The sequence below is a fragment of the Megalobrama amblycephala genome, linkage group LG17 (genome assembly GCF_018812025.1).
Source record: "Megalobrama amblycephala isolate DHTTF-2021 linkage group LG17, ASM1881202v1, whole genome shotgun sequence".
NCBI classification, from domain to species: Eukaryota; Metazoa; Chordata; class Actinopteri; order Cypriniformes; family Xenocyprididae; genus Megalobrama; species Megalobrama amblycephala.
Window position 1 is genome coordinate 9687442 of NC_063060.1, and position 12605 is coordinate 9700046.

The following is a 12605-nucleotide window of genomic DNA, read 5'->3' on the forward strand; positions in this document are numbered from 1 at the left end:
AGTGTTTTTTTTCGCCGTGGGCTTTGAATCTGAACTTTGAAGTTCCGTTTTTGGCCACCTGGGTTCGCTATTTCCCTTCCAACCGAAGACGAATTTCACCTTATAGAGAAACACTGAAAAGTTTTTGTTTTGAATAACAATGCATGCTGTAAGGAGAGAATGTCTGTGATTGGTTGGTGGTTTTCGGTTTGCAGTCTCTGATTGGTCAATACGTTTTAAAGGGGGTTTCGGGGGGGTCCGTCTCTCCCAAGCTCTCATCTCTGCGCTCCGCGTCCGTGGCAGCATCCACTCACTCTTTTACTACTGCCTGCGATGTGACTCCACGCCGCTCGCTGGAATATCTCCCTTCGTGACAAGTGACGGATTTTACGCGCACGCCACGCCGTCCGGTTTTCCAAAATCAAGGGGACACCGCGGCAGCGGCCAATGCATTTTACCATGACTGTGGGATTAATAACGACTTTGTGTGCTGTAACGGCTGTTTTCGCGATGGAAGGTAAATATGAGGATGTTTGTCTCTATTTGACGCGCTCCGTTGAGTGTGTTACGCTCGCTGCGCGCTTCAGGTTTGACAGGTAAATGTCTCGTAGCGGGAAATTGCGCTGGAATTTATTCGTGAGGACTAAGTTGAGTATGGAAAAAGATCTTTATGGCATCCAACGGAGTTGGGAAGGAGTTTCTGTGGCGGTTCCACAGACGCGGGATGGTCGTGGTGCTGAATGTTGCGGAATGAATGAGAGGACTTAAACTGGTTGGATTACTTAAACCCTGCTGGATTTTAACATGGTAACTGTGGTAAAGAACATAGTAGCTGTTTTATAGCAGGTCATTGTGTCTTAACCTGGTGTGACGCTAGTATGTTGCTGGTCCAAAATGTTCTTCTAGACTGGACCAGCTAAAACCTAGTTAATGACCATCTTGGACTTGCTAATGTTCAGTTAGGACCAGAGAAACGAGCTTGCTCACCTTAAGCTGGTTTGTTGCTGGTTCAAAATGGTCTTCCAGCTACACAATAACAGCATTTATATGTGGGTAAAGGATACTTGGTAACCTTAAGACGTTCACTGAAGATGCTCTGTGCAGTATGATCTGAAAGGCATGTCATTTTAATGTTCTTCTTCTTCTTTTTTTTTTTTTTTTTTTTTTTTTTTTTAAATCTTAGCTATTTAAGTGATTTCTTTAAGGGGAAAACAATATTTTCGGAGACTGACTGATGGTATCATTTAGTTCGGTGTGATTTTGGGCAGTAAAAATTAACTTTTTATAATGTAATTTACTCTTAGATACATTTAAAAAGCAAGAAACAGGATGGTTCACCCATTTACTCTATTTACATGGTCAAAAACCTTGCTTCCTTCTATGGAACACAAAATTAAATGTTAAGAAGAATGTTAGAGACTCAGTCACCATGCACTTTCACTGCATCTTCCTTCTATAAAACAAAAGTGGATGGCGACTGTCATTCTGCCTAACGTCTCCTTTTGTGTTCCACTGAAGAAAGAAAGCCAAACAGGTTTGGAATGACATGAGGGTGAATAAATAATGACATAGTTCACCTAGAAAAGAAATGATCTATTTAATTGGCAAACCCGTATTGGATGAGTAATAATCCGTGTCCTGTTCAGGAACATTTAAATTGTGTGAATACAAACCACAGATGAAGATCAGAAATGTGTTGTATTCAGGTCACGTCAATGATTTATTCTGAAAATCAAGCAGAAACACAGCAAAAATGAAATGGAGAGAGGAAAAAAAAAATCTCCCTCCTTGTCTGGCATTTGACAGATGGTGGTTGACTGGTTGTTGCAGCCACGCCAGAAATCAGACGTTCAGTTCGGCATGCTGTGTGTGTGTGTGTGTGTGTGTGTGTGTGTGTGTGTCGTGAGATTGGTCTCCAGATCAGTAATGAACACACAGCCAACATGAAGGGATTCTCTATTTGTTTCCATCTCCACTGCCTCTCCAATTCCATCCATCACACAACCTGTTTGCCTGTCCTTCTGTCTGAAAACACTCGTACAGGTATTGCGTAAGTCTGTGTATATTTCACAGTTCACACACAGTTTTATTTTCAACCCTCGGTAACTCGCTTATCCTAAGTGTGAATGCTTTTTTTTGCATCACAAACCAAAACGCTCTCTGATTTAACACAGACGGTAGGCACTAAATGATGTCTGCGCAAGCTCTAATGTGTCTGATTTAGTTTTCAGACATTCAGAACAGACAAAAGTGTTGCTGAAATTCATTTAGGAGAGTCCCCCCCCCACACACATTCAGATTGAAGTGTGTCTGAAGGCGGCAGATGGAGAGAACTGGGTTAGTGATCCCTTCTTATAATGGCTAATTGAAAGGCAATTGGCCTTTGTGGTTTAAAGTGTGTTTGCTGTGGTAGATTTGTGTGTATTAGCCTCTCCTTGAGCCTATATCAGTCAGATCAGATTATGGCTACTAATTGCCAAACCAGCCCGTTGACCACAAACAATGTGTCAAAGCCATGTGCGCTTCGGAAGGCGAGAGAGTGGATGAAAGAGATGGGGGAGGGAGACAAAAAAGCAAAAGTGTGTATGTGTGTGTGTGTGTGAGCGAGCGAGCGAGGAAGATGAGGGTCTGGGGGACCATCTGGGTTAGTGGAAAGTGGAGTGACTCCGTTTTGACACGTTTCCATGCGTCAGTAAGCGCAGTTCACCAGAAGTGCCTAATAACGCCATAAATCTGATGAATTATGAATGCGAACATGCAATGTTAGAAGGTGATACCCTTAAATAAATAAATAAATAAATAAATATAAAAAATATATATTTTATGTACTATTATTATTTATTATTATCCTGTTAGCCAAGTACATTAATAAACAGTCTTTGCAACTTTTGTTCTGGTCTTTATTTAGTCAATATGAAATCAAAACTGACCCCCGTGATTTTCTTGTTTTAGGTCTTATTATCATTCATAAATCATCTGCGCACATTATTTGCTTCTTAATCTTTAATCAGAATGTGAAAACTGAAACAACTTTTCATTTGACATCACCAAATACTCGTTTTTACCCCTCACCTCCAAACATCTGGCAGTTTTGATACAAAAAGCAAACTTTTTTGCAATCCAATCGGCTCCTAATAGAATCTGGTTTACGTTATGTTCACATTACAATAGTAAAGTGGGTTGTGATTCAGGATGACTTTATAGATGATGTGTAGACTACATGTTTACATTTTCAGTTGAGTTGATTAGAAAATGATGCAGGTTATCAGCTTTATTTTAAAGAAGGCCATGATGATCTTTACTCGAGTGCTTTCTTGTATCTGTTTGCTGTTCATGTTCGTCTGGGAGGATTTAAGGGCTCAGTCAGGATTTTAAGTGCTGTTTCGATTGGGCTGTCGTTTTGACATTTTTTTTCTCTTGGTGGAAGCATCAAATAGGTTATAGAAAGCACTTTATCCTCCTAACACAGACACACACACACACACACACACACACACACACACACACACACACACACACACAGACAGACATCCAAACCCTCGGTCAAGCCTTCACCATTTAAAGAGGTCTTGAGAGTGTGGTCATGCCAGTAAGTGCATCTATGAAGTCCTTGTTCCCACATCACTGGGCCAAATAAACAAGCCTTATCTGAAGTCACTCGTTCTGTCCTCCGTTACTGCTGCAGTCAGAGTTCTTTTATCAAATGACTTCACCTCGGACTGAGCCAATGTCCCGCTCGACACCGTTGTTCTGTCAGAGACAAAGGAATCCAGTGGAGTTTATCCACACTCGCTGCAGGGAGATAGCACTGCCACCGTTGTACTCAGTTGACCTCAAATCCAAGTCAGTAAATGATTATTTAGTTGCAAGATATATATATATGTATATATGTGTGTGTGTGTGTGTGTGTGTGTGTATATATATATATATATATATATATATATGAAAAAAAATACATTTTATATATATATATATATATATATATATATATATATATATATATATATATAAATAAAAAATAATTTGATTGATTGTTTGATTAATTGCATTGAAATATTTAAATCTATCGACAGCCCTCCATCCATGCAGACATTCATCTGTTTTTTTGTCTGTGAAGATTTATTCATGTTTTCTCTCCAATCAATCTCTATCATGTAGTCGACTAAATGCACACAATGTGCCCATAATTTATTTAAGGGTGGACAGGTCTGTGTGTTGGAAATTACTGCAGCTGATGTGAATAATGAGCTACAGATGCTGACCACACTTTTCCTATTTCCCTTTCTATTTTTTTCTACTTGTCCATGGCATGCAAATTCATCTTATCCCTCTCTTGCTGTACCAGGCTGGCTGAGATTTAGGATGACCATGCTCTCTCTCTCTCTCTCTTTCTCTATCTATCTATCTATCTGACCAGCTGACTGTAATAATATCCCTCTTATTACTCTGCTACTTTCTAAATTAGCACGTTAATTTGCATGAAATATTGATTTGGTTCATAATTATAGAGACAATTCAGTTTAGTAGTCATTATGCAAATACATTTGACCTCAGAATGCTGCCATTGACCAATAAGAATAAAGTATTTCAGATAGCTGTGTGGTTAAAGGAAAAGCAACAATACTTCGCTGTGCACACACACACACACACACACACACACACACACAGATGCTCAAGGGGAGAGAAGTTGTTCTTGTACGGCTGATTATAAACCTCTTCATCATTAAAAGACTGAGTCATCTCTGTGCACCGAGGGGTTAAAGGACATTTTCATGTTTCCTCTATCTTCCATATCGCTGTCAGCAGCGTCTGAGGCTCAGAGAGCAGCAAGCGAAAAACACTAATGCACCTGCAAATGAGATCGCTCATCTCTCTCTAAATGAATGCTTGCTCAGAAAGGTGATGGAAAGAGATAAGAGGTTTTTTTTCCTCTTCTCGAAATTCTTCTCAAAAAGACTGGAGGTACAGACTTAAATATCTATTAAATATTAATGTAAGGGTCAATGGGCCACCGTGGCTTTATGGATGTGCTGACTTGATGATTTTTAAATGAAATACAGATGTTTGCTTTTCATTACGTAAGTGTGTGTGTTGACTGTCATTTGACTTTCAAATTGAGCAACTTTTCTAATGCTGACAGCTCCAGCAGTGAAATGTCCAAAAATATAGATTTGGGTGGATTGAAGCACACTGCTTAGTTTGCATACCCTGCTGAAACGACCAGCTTATATTCATGTTGGTTTAGGTTGGTTTATGTTGTTAGTGCTTGTTTGCTACTGAGACCCTGTACTAGTTAGTGCTGATCTAGGCTGGTTTATCTGTAGAATTCTTTTGTTCTAGGTAGAATTATGCTGGTCAGTGTTCTAGGCAGTTTTAACTTACAATTACTGTTGTTCCAGGTTGAATTACACTTGTTAATGCTGGTTTGGTGTTGATCTAGGTAGTTACATGTTGCATAGTGATGGTTCTGTGGAGGTTAATTAAGTTTTGTGTAAGGTTTTAGCTGAGAATTCATGTAGATTCAGGCTGGTTTATGCTGTTTATTGCTAGTTAAGCTGAGAGTTCATGTTGGTCCAGGTTGGATTACACTTGTTAGTGCTGGTTTGGTGTTCATCTAGGTAATTACATGTTGGATAGACTTAATTAACCAGCACAGAACCACCAGTAAACGTTTTGCAGCAAACGTTTTTAGCTGAGAATTCATATAGGTTCAGGCTGGTTCATGCTGTTTTTGCTAGTTTAGCTGAGAATTCATGTAGGTTAAAGGTGCGGTATGTAAGAATTCTGTCCGATAGAGGTCGCTAGAGGCCTATTCAAAACAAAGGCGTAGCTTGATGACACCAAGTTTGAGTGCAGAATCTTGAGACGTGGTCTTCACCTCAACGACGGTGCAAAAGAATAGGGATAGGACTCGGGAAGAAATCATGTTCATTGGTTGCAATTATTAACGTAATTGTAGTATGAAGCAGAGCATTTGTAAGTACTCAAGTGAACAAAATATATAACACTGGCCTAGTGGTTTTTGGATATTTTACTGCAAAAATCTTACATATTGCACGTTTAGGGCTGGTTTATGCTATTTATTGCTAGTTTATCTGAGAATTCATGTAGGTTCAGGCTGGTTTATGCTATTTATTGCTAGTTTATCTGAGAATTCATGTAGGTTCAGGCTGGTTCATGCTGTTTATTGCTGGTTTAGCTGAGAATTTGTGTAGGTTCAGGGTGGTTTATGTTGTTTATTGCTGGTTTAACTGAGAATTTGTGTAGGTTCAGACTGGTTTATGCTGTTTATTGCTGGTTTAGCTGAGGATTCATGTAGGTTCAGGATATTTTATGCTGTTTATTGCTGGTTTAGCTGAGGATTCATGTAGGTTCAGGCTGGTTCATGCTGTTTATTGCTGGTTTAGCTGAGAATTTGTGTAGGTTCAGACTGGTTTATGCTGTTTATTGCTGGTTTAGCTAAGAATTCATGTAGGTTCAGGCTGGTTTATGCTGTTTATTGCTGGTTTAGCTGAGAATTCATGTAGGTTCAGGATGGTTTATGCTGTTTACTGCTGGTTTAGCTGAGGATTCATGTAGGTTCAGGATATTTTATGCTGTTTATTGCTGGTTTAGCTGAGAATTCATGTAGGTTCAGGCTGGTTTATGCTGTTTATTGCTGGTTTAGCTGAGAATTCATGTAGGTTCAGGATGGTTTATGCTGTTTATTGCTGGTTTAGCTGAGGATTCATGTAGATTCAGGATATTTTATGCTGTTTATTGCTGGTTTAGCTGAGAATTTGTGTAGGTTCAGACTGGTTTATGCTGTTTATTGCTGGTTTAGCTAAGAATTCATGTAGGTTCAGGCTGGTTTATGCTGTTTATTGCTGGTTTAGCTGAGAATTCATGTAGGTTCAGGATGGTTTATGCTGTTTATTGCTGGTTTAGCTGAGGATTCATGTAGGTTCAGGATATTTTATGCTGTTTATTGCTGGTTTAGCTGAGGATTCATGTTGGTCCAGGTTGGATTATTCTGGTTAGTGCTGGTCCAGGCTGGTTGGTGTTGGCTTGATGTTAAGAAGATAGCATTAATATTGTTCCAAGTTGGTTTTTGCAAGTTAGTTGTTTGGTACTGATATATACTGGTTTTGTATAGGGGTGTAGCAAAGTACTGGTATTGACGATAACTAAAAAAAATTAGATATTGATGATATGTAACTTAATACTGCACAACACATACAATAATATCTTAAATAATTAAGGGCCAGTAGCTATCTGGTTGACTCTCCAGCCTAGTGTGGCGTAGAGCTGCACAATTCTGGATAAATTGAGAATTATGATTTTTTTCTTTTTTCAAATAGAGATCACAATTCTGAACAGACAAGAGACAACTAAACAAAATAACATGTAATGTTGACAAAATTAGACAATATCATATCGCAACGTTCAAATCTGTGTTGGCACTGCCGCTGATCCAGAGAGAGCAGTTATTCAACTTCATACACAGTAAAATCCCCAGAGTTAAATCAACTCTGCTCAGAGTACATATGGTTCCTCTCTAAATAGTGTTAAAATAACACTGAAGCAGAGTTAAAGTTATTGAGATAATTAAGCAGTTAATAAGGTTGTGATTGAAGTCAGTTGTTCTGCTTGTTAACAGCAGGTGTTCATCACTAATGCACAATCATCAATTAATTAATTATCTCATTAACTTTAACTCTGCTGTTATTTTAACACTATTTAGAGAGGGACCATATGTACTCTGAGCAGAGTTGATTTAACTCTGGAGATTTTGCTGTGTAGTGTTGTTATTTCTGTGATACAATAGTTCAAATTATCATAGAAGTAAGTTTATAGTTCAAATATGAACACTGATGTCTACAGTAGCGATGAAAATAGTTATCACCTTTTGAAAATGGCGCTTCAAATAACGACTGTATCGTTTACATTATTTCATTAGCTTGTCATTGAATCATTTATTCAAGAGAATGCAGTTCTGTAATGTATGATGCTTCAGAAATGAAACTCAAAGATGCGATGAATTGTTTTTGTAAATATGACTCATTTTATATATCATGTGCAGTCTGTATAAATGTATGATTCAGCTTTTTTTTTTTTAAAGATGAATTTAACGGATAGAATGTATTTGTTTTTTCAAACTTCAGATATCGCGATAATATCATTATTGTGAATTCTTTTGGCCACAATATCATGACAGCTCTATTATAGTGCCAGCTTTTGTATCAGCATTACTATGAAGCTGGTTAAGAATTTTTGTTGGTTAAGAAGTGTGGTGGTTACATCAGCATCCAAAACACAGCATATACTGGTGACCAGCTAACAGGGTAGTTTGGGTTGTCATAAATCAGATTGAAGTATCCAGGTGTTTCGATCTATGTATCTGTGCTCACACACTCTCCCTGCTGCAGTTTTGGACCCTGATAAATTGCTTCAGGGCATCTGGGTGATGCAGCTCAGCGAGACCATCTTCAGTCCTCCGAGATCCCTGTACTCTCCAGACACGGCAGCCAGATGGTCGATGGGGTGTGTGTTTGTGTGTTGGTGTGTGGCATCACGGTAGGACCGGCAGACCTCAAAGCCCTGTTGGTTTCATGTCTTTTATGGGTTCTGATTTTCCTGTCTCACTTCATGGTCTGTGGCTTTTTCAGCATCACTAGATTGGCAAATGAGGTCTGAAATTGCCTCGTTAAACCAAACGGGCATGTGTTTGTACACATTTAGAACTGAGATGAATGGCAAATGTCCCTAAAAATCACATTCGGACCAGCTGATTAAAGGTAACTGCAAAAATGTCTAAGAGGAATTAAGTCGGTTATGAGAACATATTCTATTTGGTTTGATAATGTTTTCTAATGCAATAATTGACTTGTTTGTGTTCTTAGGAGATAATCGTCTTGTATCAATTATCAGGTTATTCATCAAGAAGTTAGGCTAAACAGCTGGAAAGCAGTGCAACTCTTTGTCGCATTGAACCACGAGTTTAGAGTTTAAAAAAGCCATAAAAATCCGTCCCCTCTGAAGGTGCTGTGCTGTCTATTTGGATTTATGGCTCTGCGTCACACAATACCACCCCCACCCTCTAAAAAACATTTTATCGGATGATTTAAAAGTCACCTGGTTGGGGGCAGAGTGAATATATGTTAGTGCAATCAGCAGAAAGAGCTAGAACACCATTTTTTTTTCCTTTTCTTTTTCTCTGTGTGAGACTGGTCAAATGGCGCATTGGGTAAGTGGCCTCGTCAGCAGATATGGGATCCTCCCCAGTGTGTCCGGAGAGGAGATTGTGGCAGGGTGAATTGATTATTGTGGTATGTTTCCAAAGGTTGTTAAGGCCAAGCTTCAGGCCTACTTAAAGGGATAGTTCACCCCAAAAAATAAAGCTCTTCCCCCACTCTTGTGTGGGTTTCTTTCTTCTGTGAAACACAAAGGAGAGTTTTTGAATGTTCAGTTATTTTCCGTACAGTGAACGTGAAGGGGCGTGGATGCTGTCAAGATCCAAAAATGACAACAACAACAACAACAACAAAAATTATATAAACTTGCAAACTCTCACAATTGATATACTGAAATACTGACTTTATAACATGCAATTGCAAGTTATAAAGTCAGAATGTAAAAAAAAAAGTCTCGCAATTCTGACTTTATAAGGCTCAACTGCGAGTTTATATCATGCAGAAAAAAGTCAGAATTGTGAGATATAAAGTCAGAATTGCGTGATAACTCGCAATTGCAAGAAAAAAAGTCAGAATTGCCACTTGATATCTCGCAATTCTGACTTTATAACTCGCAATTGCAAGCAGAAAAGTCAGAATTGTGAAAAAAAAAAAAATAATTTAGTGGCAGAAACAAGCTTCCATAAAAAACTGTTCTATTCATTGATGAATAGAAAGTTCAAAATAATTGCATTCATTAGATTTTTTTATCATTAAGATTTTAATTTTTGTCATTAGTGTAATTTTTGATTTATTTAAAGGGTCCTTGCTAAATAAAAGTATTATCTATAAAAAACAACAAAAAAACAAAAAACAAAAACAAACCCTTACTGACTCCAAACCTTTGAATGGTAGTGTGTGTATATGTATGACATTACTAGCTGGAGATTTTGCAGTGGCGGCTCTAAACTTCATAAACAGTTTTTCTGGGAGATGACGCCATATGGTGCAAAACATTACTGATTTGTTTATGATTTTCAACCTATTCTAACTGATGCTTCAAGACTATCACAAATCAGCTGGATGGTGTTTGCTTTGGATGACTCTGCCTCCATATAAATCATTGTTGCAATCTTAAGTTGCTTTGGAGCTTTGGATAGAAGTGTCTGCAAAATGAGTAAATGTACTGTACATAGCTCGGTGGCATATTTACACTAGCATAACGACAAAGAATGGCTGTAGAATGCGAGAAGCCATCATTAATGTGCCCTGCATGGAGGTTTGGGACACCGTAAGGGTGAGTAAATGATGACAGAATTTGAATTTTCGAGAAAACTATTACTTTAAACTCCCAAACTTCCTCCAGCACCTCACAAATCCTGTTGTCGTCATGGGGTCTGTTTTGACTGGGACTGTTTTTTCTCATTGTCTTCTTTCTTTCCCTGCACTGTCATTTTTTTTTAAGGAAAGAGGCATTTTAATTAAAACTTGAGGCAGCACAGGCAGCAACAGAGAGTTCTGCTTCCTGCCCAGAGCGCAGCCAATAATTGGTTCTGTTCAGTCTTCCTCTCCCGCTGTATACTCGGTTAAATGGATGCAGTTGTTCAGTTTGTTGGTCTTTTTTTCCCCTGTCGTCTTTTCATTTGCCCCCCCTCCCTTCCGCCTCTCCAAACAGAGGTGAAACCTGAGTCCATGTCTGTGTTTGGGTTGCAGACGGAGGGGCTGTAAAGATCTGGATGTATGAAAGACGGGTTTGAGTTTAAGGAGCCTGAGAAACAAAGCAGCTCATTTATTACTCTCTTAATGAAAGCTGCTTCCAGCGCTCTGCCATAATGGTTTAATTTCACCTCTTGAGCCCTTGGATTAGTCCGTGAGGCACAGGAACACTGGGGCGGAGGGAGATGAAGGGACTGCTGGGTTGATTTTAGAGTTCTCACGTAGTCGCTCTCCCAGAAACTTTTTCAGCCATTGAGCTGTTAATATATTCTTTTTCTGGTTGTTATTGAAAGAGTGAAGCAAAAACAAGCTTTTGTTCCAGAATATTACCAGTAACTTGGTGCTGCATTCTGAGTTTGTTGACGGTCTTCCAAGTCATCCAAGTCCTGAGTCAGTTCATTATACACATATTTAGAGCTCATGCAGACAGTGCAAGTTTAAGGCCAGCTTGCAACTTAATTTTCTGGCCTCTTTTATTCAATGAAAAAAAAAAAAAGAGGACTTTTTTGAAGAAAATCAATTGGCATTTACATGCCACCATGATACTAGAGTCAGGGCTTTGGTGTCTGGTTGCTAGGGTGTTGTGTTTGGTTGCCAGGGTTTTGGTATGTGGTTGCCAATAGAGTGCATTAGCTCACGCCCCCTTTTTCAGTGGTGCTGGTTCCAGAAGTTTTTTTTCCCATAGGGATTTAAAAAAAAAATCTTAGTTAAAGAGTTATAAGCCATGAACCATGCCAGTCAGCTACGAAGTGAATCATAACTTTACAAACTTGTATTTGAAGTATTTGAAAATCAAACAAAAAAACAAAGGTACAAAGCTCTATGTAACGGCTTTAGTGAGGGAAAGAACTACAATCCCAGTTGGACATAGTGGTGTATTAGAGGTAAAAAATGATATAAATACTGTTCGGTGTCTCGCACAAACCGATCGTTTCGTGTCTTAAGACATCAATGTGTCGTCACGAGCCGCAGGGTTTAATTTGGATTTGTCTGTCATGTTTTATTTACTCTTATAGTCCAAGTTCCCGCTGACTTGCATTATACCACTGACAGACGGCAGCGGTTGCAGTTAAAAATCATCATTTGTGTTCTACTGAAGAAACAAAGAGACCTACATCTTGGATTGGCTGGGGGTAAGCAGATAAACATCAAATTTTCATTTTTGGGTGAACTATCCCTTTAATAGCTTGTATTCCTCATTTTTAAGTTGCTTTGGACAAAATGTAAATGTGTACTAGTAGCTCAAGGTTTCTAAATATAGCTTGATTCCTTCCTTCAGTTTGAGTCTATGGGATTTTCCAGCCGTTTTTATTGTCCACTAGGTGAAAATTGTTGGTCTGATTGCTTAGAGAGTGCAATTCTCTTCAAAAAGCTGAGCAATTTGAGGTCTCATTATCAGTAAGGATTCATTCTTAGGATTCATTCAAATCCTTTAACCATAACCATAGTGCTTCCACTTTAAAGAGAGAAAATAACAAAAAAAAATGTCACAGAAGTGACGCAGTACCTGGACGCTGTGTTTTCTGCTCGGAGCTTCCGCCCCCTCGGCTGCGTCACGCATCACCAGTACCGTGTGACTGAACACGACGCTTCTGCCTCAACATCACTGATTTTAAACTGCTCGCCACACGCAATCAGCTCACCTCAGAAAATCAAGGTTTGGGTCAGCGGGAGGGCTGACTAATGTTATTAGATCATTAATATTTCATCAAAAAGCAGTTTGTCAGGTGTTATTTTTACCGTGGCAGTCAGGGTAAT

General features: G+C 38.9%; 1 protein-coding gene across 2 annotated transcripts in view; it reads left to right on the forward strand.

Annotated features, from left to right (window-relative positions):
- Nucleotides 1-218: 218 nt before the first annotated feature.
- Nucleotides 219-12605, forward strand: part of LOC125250480 (ephrin type-B receptor 1-B) — a 300085-nt gene continuing 287698 nt past the window's right edge. For both annotated transcript variants that reach the window (XM_048163076.1, XM_048163078.1), the window contains exon 1: nt 219-496. In XM_048163076.1, the coding sequence (XP_048019033.1) occupies nt 427-496 (70 nt within the window). In that variant the 5' untranslated portion in view covers nt 219-426. The remainder of the gene's footprint in view (nt 497-12605) is intronic.